Source organism: Acipenser ruthenus, chromosome 9 (genome assembly GCF_902713425.1).
Source record: "Acipenser ruthenus chromosome 9, fAciRut3.2 maternal haplotype, whole genome shotgun sequence".
NCBI lineage: Eukaryota > Metazoa > Chordata > Actinopteri > Acipenseriformes > Acipenseridae > Acipenser > Acipenser ruthenus.
The window spans coordinates 12,816,707-12,838,391 of record NC_081197.1 but is presented as its reverse complement, the minus strand read 5'-3'; the positions used below and the strand labels follow the sequence as shown (position 1 = coordinate 12,838,391).

The following is a 21,685-nucleotide window of genomic DNA, read 5'->3' as shown; positions in this document are numbered from 1 at the left end:
GCTTGAAGCGGAAGAGATTGGGTGGGGTTTGTATATTACAGTACCTCCACCCTTTGAAGGAAATTCCCAAGTACCTACATCACTATATTGTTCCTGGACCATGAGGGCAACCATGAATACTGGAGTATGTAGATATTTATTTTAAAAAATATCCCACCAATTCAGACACAACCCAGACTTTGTTTTCCTTTCAAGCTCACTGAAATGGTACGCTCCACAGTGTGGCTCTTTGCAGCTCAGCTTAGAAAAACAAACTTGCACATGGGGGCCAATGTACCTACCCAGTTGAGTATTTAAGGTGTGTTTGTAACTAAACGGATGGGTTCTGGGGTTTTTCCCAGGTAATTGCTTTGAGCTTTGCTGTATAAAGCACCAGATCCTGGATTACCTGTTGAAGTAAAAGTAATAGTATTTAAATAGTCTGTTTTGCTTAAAAAAATAAGCCATAATGAATGTTTCTGTTTTTCATATTCCGTTGAACACAACAGATTACTAATCACTGCTAGCATCAGCCCAAATGCCAAATGTTCTTTCAGTAATTTAATAATTAATGCGACAGGATTCTTGTAAAAACTCGTTAGCTATAGAGTGCAGCAAAGCAGGTGGTGTGAAAGTGAGCTGTTAATGATAGCAGCAAAAACAAACTAAACCTCTTTAATTGCATGTTCTAGATTTCCAAGATAATATTGACTTAAGAACAAGGGCCTGGAGTTTCCACTTTCCATTATTAAGCTGTGTTGAAAATACCCCTTCGTTAAAGGTGAATGTCCCAGTTTAACATGCAATATGGGCATTAAGGTATTTCAAGGGTAAAAAAAGAAATGATGACATTTGTGGGGTTTCTTTTAACTAAATGAAATACACTGCACCCCCTCCCCCTATTATATTAGGCAGGAGCCATAGTTAAGAGACGGTGCTGTTCTCTTAAGAGTGCTAGTGGAATGGCATTATAGGGCAAAAGAGCTTTGATCATACCTTATGATCAATTCCGTGATATGAAGGGACGATTTATAATGTGGAAGCACTGTAAAACACTGGGAAAAGAGGGCCAATCTTTTTTGCCTTCCTCATTGAAAACTAGTTAGTTAATGGAGTTCTGGCATTGACTTGCCCCGCCACATTTTAGGGTCTATATTAATGGTCAAACCCTTTTTCCACATGATGTTTTAATGTATATAGTGATGTTAATAACGGGGTCAGCAGATCAACCCTGACAGAAACACCAACAGGATTAATATAAGGTTAAAGGGTGACTGTATATTGATGAAACGTTGCTCAGTTTACAACATTACAATCCCCATTTAAATATGGCAGTTTTATGTGCTCTTTTTTTCTATTGCCTAGCCTATCTATTACAAATCAGCAAATACAATACTGAATGATAACAAGAAACCGTGTTGATCCACGCAGTTTAAGTGTGTAGTCGAGGACCACCACGAATAACCTTCTCAATGTGTGTGTTCTTGTGTTTTAAATCCCAAAACATACACAGCACCTCTCACAGACTGTATTTTTGTGATTTCTGTAAACCCACCTCCGTTTTTAAATGGTACAGTCCACTGCGGTAGAAGTGACAGAATCCAAACAATTTAAAAGCTTTATTATTCTTCACATTTTTTAATCCATATTGTTTGCCTGTTTATGGTTCGTGGGGGGCAGTGTTTATTTTTTAAATTTTTTTTGTTCAAAGCATGGTTCTGCTGTTGATGCGAATGGCCATGCTGCTAACGATTGCAGACCAGCTCGGAGATGGAAACAAAACCAGGAAACGTTTGGCTCTTGGCCCATGGAGCCAGGAAAGAATAAATCATTTATTTGTCCTAAAGTATTTTCGCACAACGGTGGGTTCAGGGGCAGAGTATTTAATGTTGCTGATTCAAGAAACCTGGAGACAGAGGGAGATAAACTTAATGTCAATAGGCCGAACAAAAATGCGAGAGCCTTTTGAAACAATGCTTAGAGAATTGTTCGAAACAGATAAAGAAAAATCAGCTGAGTCAGTGACTGAATGCGTTGTGCACCGGTGTAGAAGATAATAATGGGTGTTTTTTTCAATAACCTGGTACATGTTTTAATAAGCTTCATACTTTAATTGCTGATGGGGATTTCTATGATTGGTGTTTTGAATTGAGAGTACAGTTACAGAGATGGCCTCATCTGCTCTTGAAAGGTTCAGCAGTCTCATCTGAGCGTTGGTGTGTTCTCTCTACGCTGACGTACAGGGTCTGTTATGTATTGAACTAAAGACATCAAAACAAAGAAGTTCCATACCTGGTGTTCATTAGCAAATCCCAGGTGGGCCATTAAAAAATGTTCAAAAATAGATTGCAGTAACTGAGCAATTCTATGAAATTGGTTTGTTACACCGATCTCCAACTAATGGCAAGTGGAAATGGGATCTTAAAACAATGTTTGATCATCAAAAAGTCTTGAATTTGCCGGTAGTCCTGATATTGATAACTTACCCAGTGTAACAAATGTTACATTTTCATCTGCAATCTACCCATATCCACACACTTAAAATGCTTCTACATAACCCAGCATGTTCTGTGCCTCCTTGGGTGCTGCCATATGATTGTCATCTAAATAGATTTTTTTTGACACTTAAAAAAACCCCTCATATTTCTGCTAATGCTAACAAGTGATTATTTTTGTTTGTTTCGTTCATTTCTTTGAAATAGGATCTTGATGGTGACATCTACGATCATGTAAAGGATTATTTAATATCATTCAGCCGGACTGAACTCGAGACGTGTCGGTCCGTACACAATACATTCCAATTTCTGTTGGAAACGTCCAGCAGGGTAAGTATTGTCTCCTATTTATTTTTCACAAGTTTCATGCATTAGTGCTCTTGAGACCTGAGAATGATGGCATAAATCCCATCTGTAACCATTAGGTCAAATCCGGTTTTGTATGTGTTCATTGTCATCAATTGGATTATTGTGACACCCTGGGCTAGAATTTCAAAATCTCAAACATTCAGTTTAGGGGCATGATAATTAATACAGATTTAGACTTTAAGAATCTGGCCAAACTGGGTTCAGGTATATTTTTTAGTTTACACACTAAACACAAGATTTTGGTAGCATTTTCTTCCGTTCTTCAGCTAGAGCTTGGCAGTGGTGCTAGGTTTTGAGGGTGTGTAGCCTATTTACAGTAATTCAGTAGAGTTCAGGTCTGGTCTTTGGTCTGGCTGTAGATTTCTATAATAGAGTGTGCAGTATGAACAGAAGCTTTATCACGCAGGAACACGTGGCTCATTGACATGAAACTCCATGATTGCAGTTCTGGTAGAGCTGCGTTGTATTGTTCTACAGTTATGTGTCATTTGAACCAAGTCCATGTCAACAGAGGCTGACCTTAAACATGAAAGGACTGCCAGTGCCTTTCATGACTGGCAACAGGCCGACACCAGACCCAGATTTGTCCATCTGATTTTTATACAGTGTTTACTGTGCTTCATAACTCCAAATTACACCTTTTTACTGCTCTAAAGTCTGCTGTTCCCTGCACTACAGAAGGCGCTGACAGGCAAAGGTCACTGTAATTGGTGGCTTGTGTGCATTTGCTCGACCAGGATAACCAAGCTCCTCTGTTTCGTACTGTACACAGACAGGTCTCTCCATCTTCTTGAAATGTCTTCGTTACATGAATGAGGCAAGCCCTCCTGTTACCGGGAGATTTTGTTCAGCTTGACAACCTGCAATTTTGCAGGGGGGGGTTGACATGAAATCTCTGTATGCAGCAAACTGTGCAATGTGCAATAGTGATGCCTGCTTTGTGAATCATATTGAAGAACACTGTGTTCTGGAGGGGGAAATGAAAAAGGAAACATGTGAAAAGAACACAACCAACTTGCAGACATTGTATGCAGCATATACTGTATTTATATACTGCCATAGTCTCTTCGGATTAAAATATCACTGCTCACTTTTGTGCTTCATTATTCCTGTAATAAAATCTGGGAGAATCTGTTGACCATGCTGAGACTTCATGGAAACCACAGTCCTGAGTGCCTTCCCCTGCAGTCTGAATAAGCTTTTGACCTTGAAATCACTGTTGGCTTCACGAATGCTGATGCACACTCTGCAATACCTGTGGCCTTTCGCTACTGTCCGGATTAATGAATTCGAACATCTTTTCAGACGGCAGCTTTAATGTGGGATGTGCAAATAATACATGACAAGGTCATGAGGAACAAAGTCCTATTATCAAAAATGAGTTAAATGTAGGGACAAAATTCTAACCCACAAGAATTAGCCAGTATTCTAAATTTAGCGTTATCGGGAGCATAGAATACAGTTACAAGGCCTGTGTAGCAAACTGCCTATGTAAAACATTTACTGTGGAGGGGGAACGTTGTCTGTGATTTTGCCCCTAGGGGAAGATCTAGTCCACAACTGTGCAAAGGATATTAAAGGGGAAGTCACATCTGAATTGTCATCATCAGATAGAAATCTGAAACATGGCATAAACTGCTTTTCCTTGCCCTCGCAGGTGATGCAGGATTTCAATCAGCAGCTGTTTCTGCAGGAGAATCCAGTCTTTCACAAAGCACAAGTCTTTCACTTCCAGCCCAGTGACAGCGACATGGTAGGGTTCTTGTTTTGTGGTGTTTTTATTTTTTCCAAAGATCTAGCGCGCACAAACAAGTCAGCCTGTAGATAAACTGCACCATGCTGAATAAACCATTACTTCACAATATCCTGTTCTTGGAGATTCTGGGGCAAATTCCCACTTCACAGATTAGTTTACTGTTTGAGCAGCTGTCATTCCTGGCCAGTTTGTGGTCTGGTTGCCTTGGCTACAGCAACCTTGGGAAGTTAATCTTCATCTCATTCCAGAGAAGATGATCTCAGGTCCAGGCACACTGCATATATACCCAGTCCATAATAAACCCTAATACAGCCACCAACAATGTGTGTATATGTGTTTGTCCATTAAGCACAAAGAGAGTCTATTTTTCTGTGGATATAGGCTTATATTCCACCTGAAGATGAATGAGAGGGTGTAATATGCACTGCTTGTGCCTGATTTATACATCCACTTACTCCAAATCAGAACCTTTTACAGCTTCCCATTCATCCCTACCAGCTGGTCCCACTTGTGTGTGCGGTACCATGTGACATGCCCAAAACGCAGCGCCACTCAGGTACCCCTTACACCTTTGTTGGCTACATGCCTGATTCTGTTTGATTTGAATATAGGCGCATTCCACCCTCACTCACCAGTGGATCAGGTATCATGCATTATGTCTTAGAGAAAAAAAGTGACAATATCATTCCCTCATCACCCTAGTTTTTTCTGCTCCATTCAATTTTTGGGCTCCATTTTGAAAAATTACCTAAAAGCAATTGTAACTGTATAAAACTAGAAATAAACTACTCTAAACATGGGCTCTTTCAACACTGCAGACATGGTCTGGTAATGACAATGCCACTCAAAACTGCAGACCCTTCTATTAGTATAGTAAAGAGAACTCCACTCGTAACTGCAGACCAGAAAACAAATCTCATTTTAGAATATTGACATCAATGTAATTCTTAGGATAGTGTTTTTGTAAAGTTACGTAGTGCTAAAAGAGTTTTGTTAACTGTTCCTACTTACAACTATGGGAAGTTGTTTCTTGCTAGTATTATACCATTGAAATTGTTTTATTCCTTTCAGAAAACTGGAAAAAAAATATGTATTCTGTAGTTTCAAGTAGGATTTTCTTAGAAAACCATGTAATGCAATTTACTTAAATGTGCTACTTTTTGAATGACTTCTAACATTGTTCACAATTTCTGTTACTTATTTTTATCAGAAGCTCATTTCTGTCCTATACGAGCAATATTTTCACAAAGAATATGCATTAACGTTAGAAATGTAAAATTTAACAACTAACCTGCAGAGTTTGTTGTTTTTTTTGTTTGTTTTCGATTTTCTTAACAATGAAAAATATAACCACTAATGCACGAGTGTGAAATCTTAATTGCTTTGCACTGCAGGTTTTAACCCCCTGTTTTGTATCTGTTTTGTCCTTGTGCAATATGTATTTATTGTCCAGAGTTTAAATGCTGTCCAGCTGGTGGACATTGAGCCTTCGCCTGTCAGTGCTATGAGAATGACTTTATCGGAGGTATACTGTGGTATACAACAGTACCGCTTGTGTGTGTGCTTGTGTATGTGCTTAGTGATATGGGGGTCCTTGGTTTGCATGCAGATTGGGGTAGCGGGTTTATTGACTGATGTCTGATAAGCCAGGTTGGTCCTATTGTTCCTAAAAATAATGAATGTATACTAATGAGACATAAGAACAGCTTTCGTTATTGCCATTTAAGCTTTCACGTTTTTTAAATAGAATCTTGGCTTAATATGGGAAAATTGCATACTGAAGTTAACTGGAAATTTGTAACCTTCAGTTGTATTGCAGCTGCATCCTTTTAACTGCCTGCATAATGGCTGATTATCTCAAACAGCTAAAGTACAGTTGTTTATGAGATACGCACAGGACTGGGTAATAGACAGTAAAGACTTGAACAACTTTACTTTTAAAGTAGTGTCCCTTTCTTGATTTTTTGATAAGCACTTCTTTTGTGTTGCTCAGGAACCAGTAATTGCACTTCAAAGAGAAACGCAAAGTGTAATTAAACTCTGGTGGGTGGCTTCGTACTGGTTCAGCAGCCTGGGAATCTTTCAGGACTTGAGCTTTAGATGGAGCATTTCTTATGAGTTGACGATGCTAGCCGGTCTTGATAGAGTGGCACAGCCTTGTGAACCATGTGACACAGTAGAACATGAAAGCAACAGCACCATGTTAAAGGGCATTTAAGATTAATATAAAAGTTTATGGATTTACAGCAGGGTTTTTATAGCTTCAAGGCTTGAAACTGGTGCCTTGGCCTATCAGACACCTACAGTAAGGCGTCACAATTTTTAGCTACTGACTTCCTAGACCATCAAAATTCACATTGACACTGGGTAGGAAATGAGTTCTCCTCCCACTGGATTTCTTGAAAAGTTTACTCTTATCCCTGTCAGTCTTTCTGTTCTACTGTGTGCAGGCGCAGCAGCTACTGTATCACTCTGAGACTAACAAAAGCATGCCATTTTATTTTATTTAATTTTTTTTAAATATATGAAGTCTTCCTCCACCTCCTTTTGACATTTAGTAACTCGCACACACAACAACAACAAAAAAAAAAAATCCAGAAATAAAAAGAGAGAGAGAGTACTTTAGGAAAAAGGTTTATGGTTCCATCCGGTAGGGTTAAACTTTAATCTAGAACAACCTTTTATTATTTTAAATTAGACATTGACGTAAACTGTAAAGTCAGGGATATGTTTGCGCTCTCCTTCAAGGTGTTTCAGAGCGGTACATGTCAAGGGGAAAAAAACGGGGGGGGGGGGGGGGGAGAGAGAGTGGAACACACGCTCCTTGACGTGAGCCTTGACTAATGCACGTTTGCTTTCTAGCCATTTGGAGATGAAATAGATTCCAGTGTGAGCAAATAATAAATACTGACTGCCGAGATTTTGATGGCAGATTTGTTTCGCTGGTCCAGGAAGGAATGGACTGAAAAGATTGGGAGCCGGCGTTGTGTGTTGAAATGCCCCCGATATAACACAGTCGTGTCAGGGGGAAGGCAGGCACCGAATAGACAACTTCTGGGTTTTATTTTCCTTGGAAATGCAACAGGCAGAAGTCTGTTCCTAATAAAATGTTAGCGGGTTTGTATTCTCGCTGGAAAAGTAAAAAGGAACCCATTCAGGGCAGAGGCGTGTTGGCGGAAGGAGCGGCCTGCCTTTAAAAAGGAGGCTTTGTGAGGACTTGCAGTGCCATTGAACTCCACTGCCTGTGTACTTGACTGCCTTCTCTGAGGTCTCCTGTTCAATTTAGGGGCTCGAAAGACATGGCTGGTAGCCCTGGCTTCAAGAAACATGAACTATGTTTCTCTGATTTAAAAGAACGCTTGACCTTTTGCCTGCTGTGAGGAAAGAGTAGTATGGAACCTAGCAGGGAGCATTTAACCTCAAATGTTAATTCCTTCCGAGCTGCCTCAAGATTTTTTAATAGGTGTAGGGGTTGAAAGGGCAGAAACGTCTGCAATTCTATTTTCCAGATTTAAGTAGAAAAACATTTTGCCAATTGCCTTTTTTTGTGTGTGTTTAAATATAAAAAGTCCAGTGAAGGTGCTAGCCTCCTGCTGACAGAATCTCCAACCAAGCTTTGTCTCCATGCTGAACTCCTAAAACTACCACCCCTCGCAGTAGGTGTCTCTTTGTAGGTTCAACATCTTCAGCAATAAGTAACAACTGGCAGTACATCAGATTTGTATTCCCGACACCAGCAAGGGGTGATCAGTAATAATCATACAGAACGTATTTTTTGTTTTAGTTTTTATGTATTTTTTTCAGTTGTCTATCACCGTGAGAATACGCTGGACAGAAAAAAAAAATGTTAGTAAATTGCACTACTTTCAGTCCAAGAAGTAACAGTTTTGCTTTTTACTCGTTTTAAAACATTACTAGTTTTATGCTTATTTTACAAAAAAATGACCCAATGTTTGGTATAATTGTACTTTTTTACAATGATAAAAGCGTCAACTAAAACATACTTGTCTACTTTTTTTTATGTTTTCATCCTAAAAATTCTATTCCCAAAATATTTCAAGAGCCAGCAAGTGTTCAGTATCTTTTTTGGCAGTGTAACATCCACCACAACAAACCCCAGCCAAGGCATTATTTTTCTTTTAACAATAAGTCCTATGTGCGTATCGCATAAAACAAAGCTTGTGTTCTGCTGGAACAGTAAAGTGCTAGCTATGTATCGTTGCTCTGGTTGTGGTGCATGTCTGTAATGAACAATGTGCTCTGAAGCCTGTTCTTCCTCATTGGTTCATTCTCCTTTGGTGGTGTTTGGTGTCATCCATTGATTAAAATATACGGAGAGTATAAAGAAAACTTTTGTCATTCAAACAGTCTTTCACAATTGGAGAATAGAGTGGGCAAAAAACTAGATATGGGAGATGTAAGAGAATCTTTGGAGCAGATACAAATTCTGATTTTTTTTGTATTATCTAAAAGCTCGGATTTCAACCTGGAAACTTTCTGAAGCTGTATTTGCCTAGCTTTTAAATCTGGCTTAAGTTTCTTTTTTGTTTGGTCTTTTAAAGATTTGGTCAAGTTATTTGACTAGAACCAAGCACAATCCAAATTTGGTTTTAGCGATTGCAGATCAGATGTAATCAAATTAAATAATGCTCTCCCTATCTACATTGTTGCCCTCCATTGTTGAGAGTTTATAAAATAAAAAAAAATTTAAAACATACATGCTCCATCCTTTCTGTTCTGGGTGTTCATGCATATAGTAAGACTGTGAGATGCTAGCAAGCTTTCCTTTTTCTGGTATTGACCTGTGTTGGGGCCTTGCAGAGCCGTCAACTGGAGTCTGAGACAGGGACAACCGAAGAGCACAGTCTGAATAAAGAAGCTCGTAAGTGGGCAACAAGGGTGGCCCGGGAGCATAAAAATATCATCCATAACCAACGGGTGAGTATCGGCACACTTGTGTAAAGGTTATAAATATATTAGCACTAAAAGTACTGCCAGATTTTATTTACAGTGGAACTGCAACCTTTTTGGAACTGTTGAATTGACCCCATTCACCGTTTTCAATGTGAGGCTTAATAAGTTTTTTTTTTTATTTTTCTCTGAACTTAAGGCCTTAGAGGAGTACGATACCCACGGGGTTGTGCCAACAGAACAAAGTCGTATCGAACTGGAACAAAAAGTCGAGGAAGCAAAAGAAAATATCCGGAAAGCAGAGGTATGTCTTGAGGGGCAGTGTAGACCATTTTGGTTGTGATTTTATCTGGTTAAATTTTACATTCTAAAATCTGACAAATATTAAAGGGGGGAAAAGGGTGAAAATGGGTTCCATTTATATGATGCTCTTAAACCACTCACTAACTATTAAAAAAAAATATATAAAACCTTTTCATTGTTTTTACTATCCTGATCATTATTTAAGAACGTAAGAAATGTACGAACGAGAGGAGGCCATTCGACCCATCTAAGCTCGTCCGGTTCCTAGCAGCAGATTGATCTCAGAACTTTGTCAAGTTGGGTCTTAAAGGATCCAAGAGTTCTGTCTCCAAGATGACTAGGTAGCACATTCCATACCCTCACCACTATGTGTGAAGAAGTCTTTCACTTAATTTCCAACTCTGTCCACATGGTTAAACAATATTAATGATTTTTACCATTTTCAGGTGAATTTCTTTTTTTTTTTTTAATCAAGCTTTATCAGGTTTAACCCTAAAATCAGAACCACTAAAAAACCCAATCCATTTAAATGGTTTCTCAGCTTTTTTCAACCTGATATTTTAAGAAGCTTGATGTTCCTTCAGTTTATTTCAGAAGCTATTGCCAAATGATTTCAAAACCACTGCCACGTCCAGTACTATACTGTTTGTCAAGGTTGCTCCATTCTTGTGTAGCGGACTCTGCTGACTATGAACATCTGCTAAGCTATTGTGATTTTTTTATTTTTTTTAATGAATTCCTATCAAAAATATATACTTTACATAAAGAAACACGGCAATTCAAAATTGCAAAACATGCAAAATATATTTCATTTGTATTCTGCTGCATTTAAATAACCATGCAGTGCTTTCCACTGTTCATAACTAGGAGAGGCTGTATTGTAATGAGCCCTTCAGAAATGCAGGTTGAAGATTTAGCATTTGCATATGTGCTTCGTATTCTAACAGTGTATTTGAGTGCTGGGTGAACAGTAATGTATAATTTTCAGTAACGTTTTAAACCTTATGAGCCCATGTTGAAAATATTGGCTCTATCAGTGTTTCCTGTAAAATGCTTCAGTGTAGAAAAACATTTTCAGTCATATACTGTGTGTTTTTTTCACATTTGGCTCCCATACAGGTTTCATAACAGTACTACTTTGAAAACACAAAAGCCTTTGAAGCTTCATTACTGGACTGTAGCTGTTTCCAGTGGCTTCTGCATCATTTCTGATCTGTGGCTGTTTCCAGTGACTGCAACCTCTTAGTTCTTTGGTTCCCCCTTGTGGAATTAGAAAGAACTGAACTGCTGTATAAGCAATATAGAAAGAAAACATAATAAGCACACAAACAAAGGGTATAAATTCTGTTGTGTAATATCAGCAAAAGCTCTTATAGCGTACAAGTTTTACCTCCTTTGTGCAATTCAATTTGAAATGTAATTATCTATTGAGGGATAATGTTTTGTTCAAAGTAAGAAAAACAAAGTGGTGCATTATTTGATTACATTTTAAAATGTTCGTAGTTTGCACATTTACTTTTTCAGAGCGCTACGCATAAAGAAATACTAAATGAACCGTCTAGCCTGGAGTGAGGGTAATTAGCATCAATAATTCACTTACTCAGAGGCCCAAATGCTTTTTTCAAGTTTGAAATACTGAAGCAGGGACATTATAATGAAGCACCGGCTCTGTTTTGTATTGTGTAAGTTCAATTTGTGATATAAAAACAACATACAAGTTAATTGGAGAATTAATATTCGATCCTCCTTAAAAAGAAAGCGTTTTTCACTTTAACAATACAGAAGTTCAATATACAAGAATATAATACTATATCCAAGCAAACAGAACAAGTTGCTGGTGATGTGCAAACATTATGGATGAACCCGCCCCCCCTCAAAATAAAAAATAAAAAATAAAAAAAAGATTTATCTTATTATACTGTGTCGCCCGGTGGTCAAATTGTGTATTGTGGCAAGAATCTTAAGAATGCAAATATTCTGCACTCCCCAAATTAAATACTCCCCGCAATTACTCCTAAAACACTCCCTCCCCTTTTAAAAAGTTGCAGTGTTGCACACTTAGATTTTCCATTAAAGTTGTTCTTGCTGTTTTTTACTTCAAATACCAACTAGCAGTTTGTGACGTGGATGATGAAGGCTCTGTGGTGGTCAGTTCTCCCTTGGTTGCTAACATGCTGTGTCGCTCCCTGGCAGACGGTGAAGCTGAAGGCAGAGGCCCGCCTGGACTTGCTGCGTCAAATCGGGGTGTCTGTGGACACGTGGCTGAAGAGTGCCATGAACCAGGTGATGGAGGAGCTGGAGAACGAGCGCTGGGCCAGCCTCCCGACCCTGTCCAACAACGACTCCTCACTCTCGGTAAGAGCGCGAACAGAAACCTGGGGATTTAACCACTGCAAGTGAAGCCTGCCCTCTACTGGCAGTGTTATAACGGCAGTGTTCCAGACACAGCAGGTGCTACGTGACGAGAGCCTCCCCCTCACTGCTCTGCACCGCAATCCTTCCTGAGCACCCCCTGCCATTCGGTTGGGCATCTCATGCCAGATTGTGTGCTGCTTTTGTGATGGTGACTAATAGTTTGTTAAACTGCACAGGTACAAGGAAAATAAAACAGTTCATGATACAGAACTGATAACAAGGAACACAAAATAATAATTTAAGAATTCAAAAGGGTGACAAAGTTTGCTGCTGTTTTTTGCCTTTCATAAAAAATTGGGCAAATTGCACTTCAGCGTAAAGGCCTTGGTAAATCCGGCCCAGTTTATAGTCTTACTGTAAGCATATTCTGTTTGTAATATATTCCCTGCTGGAATTGTGTGGAGAAAATGAATATGCTTTTAAATGTAGTCCTGTCAGATGAGTTACAGCAGTCATTTTTAATATTCACGCATTGACCTTGTTTTGTAACGTTTTCAAGAAAAAGGTGTTTCTAATATTTCTGATTATCAAACTGGAACACAGTGTCTGACGCCGGGTGGTTATCGCTTGTCTCATGTAAGGTTCCATTCAGTCCTGGCAAAGTCACCTTCAGTGTAGAACCACCTAAAACACCTGGCTTCTGACAGGGTGCCCAGAACATGCCAGGTAAAGCAATACTGTTCACCTCCACAGAGAAACTGACAAACCCTAAAGTCGCAACTATTGCGGGCTTCCTCAATCTAGATCACTCCTCACCCCCACCCCCAAAGAATGCCAGCCCACCCAGATAGGAAATCAGCAGCTCCTTACTTGAGAGAACACTCCGGGAATGGAAATGGAACATTTTTATCAGTTCCTCTACAGCAGACAAAGATAAACCGCCACTGTTTAAAAAAGAATTCATGAAAAATGTATTGGTTAATCTGTCGACTTGCCCTTTACGTGACTCAAGGTTTTCAGTACCAGTGTAGAAAAAACAAACTGGGGTCACATTCATTTAAACAGGCAGAAGCCCTCTCGCTTCCATGATTATGGCATCTTATTCTTTGATGTACATCGCTGGTAATGCCTTCAACCATTTACTCCTAGATGAACGAGATAGGAAGTCTTCACAATCCTATCTGTCAGAGCTATTACTCACTTCAACAGTGATTTGGTTTATCAGTGAAATTAACTAATAAAATTCACCAGAATGGTGAGCGAATGCGTGTTTGTGTGGGAGTGGGAGTGTGATTGAGGCTTGGGGGTGTTGTTTTATCGGATGTATTGTATTGTTGCATTTCCTAAAACATACACCCTCTAGGGCTTTTGTGTAATTAAAAAGCAGTTCAATGGTTTTATCTTTTGTCCTGTCATCAGAATTATTTGTCTTTTTAAAACAAACAGTATCCCACAGTTTCCAGATGGCCCATGGCAAGGTGTTGTCTGAGTAACAAGAGAGTAATTGCAAATTACCTTTCAGGCTATCAGCTGATCATTGGAACAATGGTACACTGGTACACAAGGCTGCTTTTTTTCCTTCCTTTGACTTTTAAGTCACCGTCAGAAACCTTTCTGGTAAAATGCTGCCGTCCTTGTAAACTGTTGAAAGAAATAAAATACATTTTAAAAAATGGTGACTATAATTAACCTTCAGCTGTCCGTGGGTGGAATGAAATCTGATTCTCTTAGAACCTTCTATTTTTTTTATTGATATTTTCTTTACAGGCTATAGCTAAAGTGCTTCATATAGTGTTGCAATAGATACAGTAATTGTGATAATTTATTAAAACGCAATCCCAAAAAGCAAGCTTGAGCTTGTTTATTAGGCTCCCAGAGATGTTTTGGCAGGCAGGTTGTAGAGAGGAGAGGAGAGGGGTGGGGGGGGGGGAGAATTGTCACTCTGAAGTATGTAAAGAAACTGGACTGTCAACCATGTCTAAAATAGAGTACACAGGAGCGTAAACTAAGGAATAAAATAAGTATAACAACATCAGGGCTATAATAGATTGTGGAACACTGCAAATGTAGTGAACAATATCTTTCTAGGCTTTTTATATTTGCACTAAATACCAAAAATACACAAGAAACCAATCCAATACATCTATTATCTGCACTTTTTTATAGTCTAAACAGCTTTAGTATCCACGTCAGTAAAAAACAAAGTGTCACTCAGAACACTGCAACAAATCAGAATGCAATATTGTATTTTTATTTTAGACAGTTTACATTGTTTAAAACAGCAATGTCTAATCCTTGTCCATTGTGGCTGTATAATTGGCTCCTTGGATCCTTCAGGCACCCGTGACATGCTTAAGTACTCCAGTGGTGTCAGTACCTACTGTAATTGTGTAATAGTTCTTTATGGCCTAGAAACGTCTGGTCACGGTGGGCCAGGTTTTTGCACAGTGATATGGGGGGAAAAAAAATGCACTAAATTCACAAAAGAAAGAGAAATGTGTGGTGTCTTGCCCAGCCGAAGTCTTAAATAATAGGGGAACTTGGCAACTAGGCTAAGAAGGGTTGTGCATCAGGCTGTCATTTCAGAGGATTAAATAATTAGAATCAGTCACCCAGTTCATTGAACTCAAAGTAATATTGGAAACTAAAGTCAGTACAGTTTTAACACAACCTGCAAAGCCATCATGTTGAAACAGAGCCTGTTTGTTACAGCCATTGATTAAAGACATCTTGAAACTAGAAGCCAATGGAGATGCAGATCAGGAAACACTTTTCAACATCCTGCAATCAGTGGTTTGAGGAGTACGCCTTTTTGTCAGCTTCTTGAAGGTCTGAACTGGAAAGGCTCTTAAAAATATTAACAAATACATTTGCAATTTCTGTCAGGTTTGTAAGCCGTATTACCCACATAAAGCAAGCAGTCTGACGCACTTCACAAATCTTTAACAAGCAGTTGACTTGCTGTAGGATAAGATGCAAAGTTTACCTACAAGAGGCAGCCAAAGATTATTTATTACTTACAGAGTTTTTTCATCTTAAATGGAACTTTTATAGGCTAGATTTGTAGAACTGAACTTGTCTGTCGCCACACATGTATAGAATCCTTTGTAGGCCCTAATTTTTCCTGCTTTTCTTTAAAGCATATCATCTTTTAATATTTATCACATCTCACAATGCTAAACAACATCCTGATGACTGAAGTTGTTGAAAGACAACAACGAATGCAAAGTAGAAAAACAACCTTTAAATGAACAAAATTGCACAAGTGGGCCTGCATAGGATTCACTACACATGCTGTTTTTGTCTTTCAGTAGGTTTAGACTTTGGCCAGTAAGATCCTCTTAGAATATGACATTCTGATTTAAAATTGAGAATTAATAAATCCAGTGAAGGAAGAAATCTGCGTAACCAGTTGCTCACGGTGAGAAGAGAGAAGGCATTGTGACGGGTGTCTTGTTTTAGGCTCTGCTTGTCCTGTGCTTCTCTATTCGTTTTCTGCCCCCACAGACCGACTCTGACTAGCATGTTTATTGTTGCACGCCTACACTTAACATTCTCTTCACGTCACACTGCAGCAGAGGCGAGAGCAAGAGGGATACAAGTCCTTGGAAGGTGGCGGCACTAGAAACCCTGTCTTGCAACGTGGATTTCAGATAAAACAGGGTTTTCATACCCCTGTGCTGCTGCAGGGGCAGTAAGATGACAATTGTTTAGTTCACAGACTGGCCGAGTGGCTTAAAAGCTGTGATGGATGAGGACAGATGTGTGCCTGTAGCTAAAACAGTCATAGTTTACTGGTAGGCCAACCAAGTCTGGTTTTTGGTGCAGCAGAATGAATGTAGCAAACCCAAGAATTGATTATTGTGGGACACGGCAGTTTTATCAGAGAAACTCCTAGACAGCGGAATTCATCTATTGCCAGCTCCGTAATGTCCTTAATAGAGAGCTGGTTCTGAAGAGCTGATTAACAGGAAACGGCGCGCATCTTTTGTGCTCTGCAGATGGGAGCAGACGAGAGAGAGGAGGGGGAGGAGTTTGAGGACAACATGGACGTGTTTGACGACAGCAGCTCCAGTCCTTCTGGCACCTTGAGGAACTACCCGCTGACCTGCAAGGTCCTCTACTCCTACAGGGTAAGCACAGCAGCAGCAAGCGCAGCTGTAGTTGTGCACTTCGTAATTCATTGAAATTGTAGTTGAACTTTGGCACGCCTGCGTAATTGCAATTTTGCCATATAATTGATGGTTTACAGTTCAATTGTGCATTTATTTGTCATTCAATCGTTTTTTCTTGTTATTTTCAACCACCAGCATTTGTTTGAAAAATACATGTGATAAAGTATGTTTCTGTGTTGCCTGTGATTTATTGCTCGGCTATTAGAATAAATAAAGTAAACATGTTTCTTTTTAGTGTAATTGTAATTACTGCAGCATAATTGTAATTGTAATTGAACAAAATAGCATTGTAATTGTAATTGCAATTTCAGCAAACAATTCTGCTGTAATTTTAATTGCCCCCAAGGCTGGCATGAAGTGTGCAGCAGCAGCAGCAAGCATCCACTGTACCTGGTGTTTCAGCCATGGTACAATCACCTCCCCTGAAAAGGAATAGAAAACTGCTACATATATACAAGCTTGTCACACTGGTTCACAATTACTGTGAGATTAAAAATAGAAGTATGTTGGCAGTTTTAAGACCTTTAAAATCTGGAGGAATACTATGACCTTTTTGTTGTTGTAGGAAGTATTGTACAGCATTACATGGGCGCTACTGAATTTGTATTTGTTATTTTTTGTTTGTAACTTAAAGCAGCACCTTTTGGTTTTGTTGTGTACTCTAATATTATAGGGTATTGACTTTAAAGTTGTTGGAATAAAATCACAGGAGTTACAGGACGTTGCGTTTGTGTGGCGGTTTCTCTCACTAATGATCGTCATTATCTAACACCTATATGGATTAACTTCAGGAAGGCTTTTGTAAGCGTTGCTGACTGACCTGGGTCTATTGTCCATGTTTCTCAGGCTTCACAACCAGATGAGCTGACTATAGAGGAACAGGAGGTGCTGGAGGTTATTGAAGATGGAGACATGGAAGACTGGGTGAAGGTACGGAAACAGAAATGTATATAAAAGGGTTGCAGTGGCTAATTTAGGGCTGGAAGAAACTGGCATGGGATACCATATAGGGTGGTTTAAGGTCATGTTTCCAACCAAAATGAGCTGCAGTTATCATGGCCTCTTGTTTAGAATAAGGACTTGATTCCCTTAACTGGGCCTTCTTGAACAGTAATTTATTGCCCATTCAAAATGCTGTTCTAATCTTGTAGTTTTGTTTTATTGTGAATGTCTTTTATTTTAAGGCAAAGAATAAAGGTGGGCACGTGGGCTATGTCCCAGAGAAGTACCTTCAGTTTCCCACGTCCAACAGCCTCTTAAGCATGCTGCAGTCCCTGGCAGCCCTGGACGCACGGTCCCACACATCGAGCAACTCCACAGAGCCTGAGCTGGCATCGGGCAGCATGAACGGAGATGCGAGTGGTAAGACCCTGATACACACAGCACTGAGCTTCCATTACTGTGCTTGCCTGCTCTGGTTCATTCTCCCACGTTGAGCCCATGAGCCAGAGATCCATTTCAGAACGTTTTGTTTTATTTAAAAGAAAATGCTCTCATGTTGCAGTTTTTAGCTAGTGTTCACTGTATGCTTACTGTTTTGAAATGTAATTGTTAGGCCTCCCTTGGTCAGTTATTTTGCCATAATGTCATCCTTCTTCATCTTAGATACCTATTGTAATTTTAAAATTGAGAGGGCTGTCTGGAGATGATTGGTTGAGGTGATCTATGGGGTTTCCAGTTGAAATCAGGACCATGATTAACAGCACCCCCCTCCCCTCTCTCTATCTGCAGTTAGTTTTGTGAAGGCACTGTACGAATACAACGGGCAGACGGAAGACGAGCTGTCGTTCCCGGAGGGGGCCATCATCCGCATCCTGAACAAAGACAACCAGGAGGATGACGGCTTCTGGGAGGGGGAGTTCAACGGGTGCGTGGGCGTCTTCCCCTCAGTGCTGGTGGAAGAGCTGGTTGGCTCAGAGAACGGCGACTCCCAGTGGATCGGAGGGGACGTGCAGGTAAAAAAAAAAAAAACACAGGAAAACCGATAGCCTTTATCTGGCTGCTGCAGTTGAAGTTGTTTTGTCATACGTTTGCCAGTCTCCTGGGTCAAACCCACTGTTCTACTAGGACCACTAGGGTGGAATTTCTGGTTCCAGTGTGTGCCTTTAGCTTAAAAGTTCACTTAGGAAACAGAAGGAGCCAAACTCCCCAGTAATGTTGAAGCTGACACCCCGGGATCCTTCAAAAAGCTGCTCAATAAGGGATTAACCCTTTTGCGGTCCATTGTCGGACCTGGTCCGACATTGCAATTATTCCTATCCGGTCCATTGACATCATCAAAAAACGCAAAAAACGGGTTTCTAGTCGTTTTTTCTCCGGAAAAAGCCGAGAAAACCATTCAATGGCCGAGTGGGAGCGACAGGAGCCAAGACAAGCCGATAAAAAAAAAAAAAAAAAAAAAATTAAAAATAAAAAGGCGTATCTCATGAATACCTGCCCCTGGCATCCCATATGGGCGGTCATAAGGAAACAAGCTGGCTGATTCTGCATCAGCGCACAGAGACTATCACGGACATTTGCAGAGCTTTTTTGAGATGTTATAGTAATAAAATAATGACTTGGATTGCATTATTGAGGAGTTTGGTGATAAAACGAGTGATCAGGAGATGATTGATCGGTATGTACGACTATTTTTATTATTATTATTTATTTCTTCGCATATGTGAAAGCTAAAGCGAACGAAAGGGTGGGGCGGGGCTGGAGATGCCTAGTGAGTGCTTTGTTGATATGCAGGGCCTTTTAAACCCGTTTGACTGTGAAAAGAAAATACTTTTAAACAGCGCGTCTAAAATTAACTGCGCGTGTGAAAATAAATTGGACCTGACGCGCCTGACGCCCACTTAATAAATGGACTGCAAAGGGTTAATAAGCTACTAACAACCAAACAAGCAAGATGGGCCGAATGGCCTCCTCTCGTTTGTAAACTTTCTTATGTTCTTAAACTCTTCTGTAATGACGCCAGAAATGGCAGCATCCTTCTTCCTGTACTTAAAATGTTTACAGAACAAACTCAAAAAAGGAGATTAGAACAGGGAAATGCTCAGTCATTTAACCTCGAGATAAAGCATAGACGCTGTAATTTCACAAGGAAACATTATAAACTGAACCAGTTACTTTGCATTAAGTAAGAACTGGGCATAATCTAACACTCCCTTTGCATGGAAACCATTGAGCCATTCCAGCTTTAAGTGACACACCCAACACGTTTTGTACCAGCAATCAACAATTTGTGCTCATAAGAAAACCTGCAAAGTTTTAAATGACTACCCTTGTTCTTTATTGTACTTGTATTGTATTGTATTGTATTGTCCAATATAATTAGTAATCATACTTTTTGAGATAAGCGGCACCAGCAGTAAGAAGACAGGGAGGCTATATTGAGACAGTAGTGACTATTCCAAGCATGCTGACAGTGTAGACCTAGCCGGCTAAAGCAAGCAATTCCAAACAAATTGGCTGTGACCCCAGTAAACAGAGCAGGTGTCTCCTGGCAGACAGAGGGACCTGCCAGCGCTCAAAGATTTCCTGGTTTGGTGTTTTACTAACCCCAGAGGCACAGCTAGCCAGGTCGGAGCAGCCACTGACCAGCTGGGAATGCTGAACAAAAAGAGCTAGCCTTGGACCTAACAATCCCCGACCAATGAGCATGCTTTGCATTTTCCTGACTTGGGATTGGAGCCAGCTTATTCTGTATCTTGTCAAAGTGAAATTCATTTGGTAGGGTGTGCTGTAGCGCGATGAGGAGAAACAATCCCTGCCGGATTTTGCTTCCCTGACCCCCAGGAGCGCTAGAGCCAAAGCGAAGCTCCCTCGGGAATCTCTGTGCAATATATTTTGAAAGTATCATTTCCATTGGCTGAGGTTCTTTTGATTCTTCTTGTTGTTTTGTTCTGTAAAACCTTTCTTGTCTGACGTTTTAGAAGCAACTTGTTCTTTTCTTCTCCCTCCTCCCAGGTTTCTCCTTCCTCGAAGCTGCAGACTTCCCTCCCTCCTTTGCCGCTGTACGACCAGCCGCCCTGCAGCCCCGACAATAACAACTCGCAGTTCTTCCCCAGGTCGCCCTCCATGAACGGTGAGCTCAAATGGCACCCCAAGAAAATAATTCTCTGCATATAAGCCAGGGTTTCAAAGAATTAAATGCTTTTGGCCTGTTTTAAAGGTGCAATAACAACGGCTTTAAAAATATCTCTTGTTGGCACAGCACTCAAAAGAAAAAAATTAATAATCTGGTTTGATGTTGATATAATATTTTCCAGATTTTTTTTTTTCACTGACTCAATACTTCCTTCCACAACACAAGTTCCTATGTTACAGCATATAGTTCCCCCAACTGAGCCTTACATTCATGCTGTCCATAAGGAACTAAATTGTGCTTCTTCCCTGTATGAACGTAAAGTGCAGAACAGTGACCCCATTGGCAGCAAGATGATGCACCGCAGTTGGGTTATCTTGGGACACATCATTTTAATACATAATACAGGAGTAATTATATTTTACTTTTCTTTTTTTGTAATTATCAAATAAGCTGATTTTTATTTGTCTCTTTGTTTTCAGAGCACAATAGTTTCAGTTCAGACTGCCCTGGCTTCTCTCAGCTGCCCCGATTCACCCCAGACAGCGCTCGGGGCAAGCTTCGACCTGTAAGTGCACAAGGGTTATTACAGTCCGTTCAGCATCCAGGCCTCTACCCTGAGCAACAGTCAACAGCTCTTTCTGTGTTTTAATAGTGATTCATGAATGAGATCTACAGTTTGAGCTCTGCTGTCTCACCAAAACTGAACAAGATGTCATCTCTGATACAACAAGGGACCTCAATATACACAACATGTTGATTTCCACCATATGACCCTTGTCAGTAGTTACCTAGTTATCACTAATGAGAAACATCAGAGCTTAGATATCCCTCTGACCCTATTTTGACTCTGGAAAAAGAACGTTTTCAGAGAGGAATAAAATATTTGTACTGACATCAAACACAAGAGACTGCTCCGGACAGCAGTTTAACTGCTCTTTCCTGCAAATAAGATTGTTTGAAAGTTGTATACAGTTACAATATTCACATTCATTACTGGTAGCAAAGTGTAAGTTTACCACACATTTTAGAAATTGAGGTTACAAAATTCAGTATTTTGTTTAGGGTTGCCTATTTATTAATATTGAAGTGATTCTGAGAGAAGAAAGGGGACTGGGTGGCATTCAGTGTGAATTCACCAGTTTCTAACCTTTTGCCGGTTCAATAACGGGTTATAACATGTGAGTAACAGGGTCTAGACTCCTATCACGTGTCTTTTAAAGAGCAACTTTGTATAAATACCAGTTATCTTACCCAGTGTATTCAATCA

At 39.9% G+C, this 21,685-nt stretch overlaps 1 protein-coding gene across 2 annotated transcripts in view; it reads left to right on the top strand.

Annotated features, from left to right (window-relative positions):
• Positions 1 to 21,685, top strand: part of LOC131738055 (F-BAR and double SH3 domains protein 2-like) — a 78,299-nt gene that overhangs the window by 53,901 nt on the left and 2,713 nt on the right. The window contains exons 9-20 of one of the 2 annotated variants that reach the window (XM_059031180.1): positions 2,682 to 2,804; positions 4,501 to 4,596; positions 6,053 to 6,124; positions 9,421 to 9,537; positions 9,710 to 9,814; positions 12,007 to 12,168; positions 16,170 to 16,301; positions 17,190 to 17,273; positions 17,528 to 17,705; positions 18,075 to 18,298; positions 20,298 to 20,415; positions 20,898 to 20,983. In XM_059031180.1, the coding sequence (XP_058887163.1) occupies positions 2,682 to 2,804; positions 4,501 to 4,596; positions 6,053 to 6,124; positions 9,421 to 9,537; positions 9,710 to 9,814; positions 12,007 to 12,168; positions 16,170 to 16,301; positions 17,190 to 17,273; positions 17,528 to 17,705; positions 18,075 to 18,298; positions 20,298 to 20,415; positions 20,898 to 20,983 (1,497 nt within the window). The remainder of the gene's footprint in view (positions 1 to 2,681; positions 2,805 to 4,500; positions 4,597 to 6,052; positions 6,125 to 9,420; positions 9,538 to 9,709; positions 9,815 to 12,006; positions 12,169 to 16,169; positions 16,302 to 17,189; positions 17,274 to 17,527; positions 17,706 to 18,074; positions 18,299 to 20,297; positions 20,416 to 20,897; positions 20,984 to 21,685) is intronic. The other variant, XM_059031181.1, reaches the window with a different exon arrangement.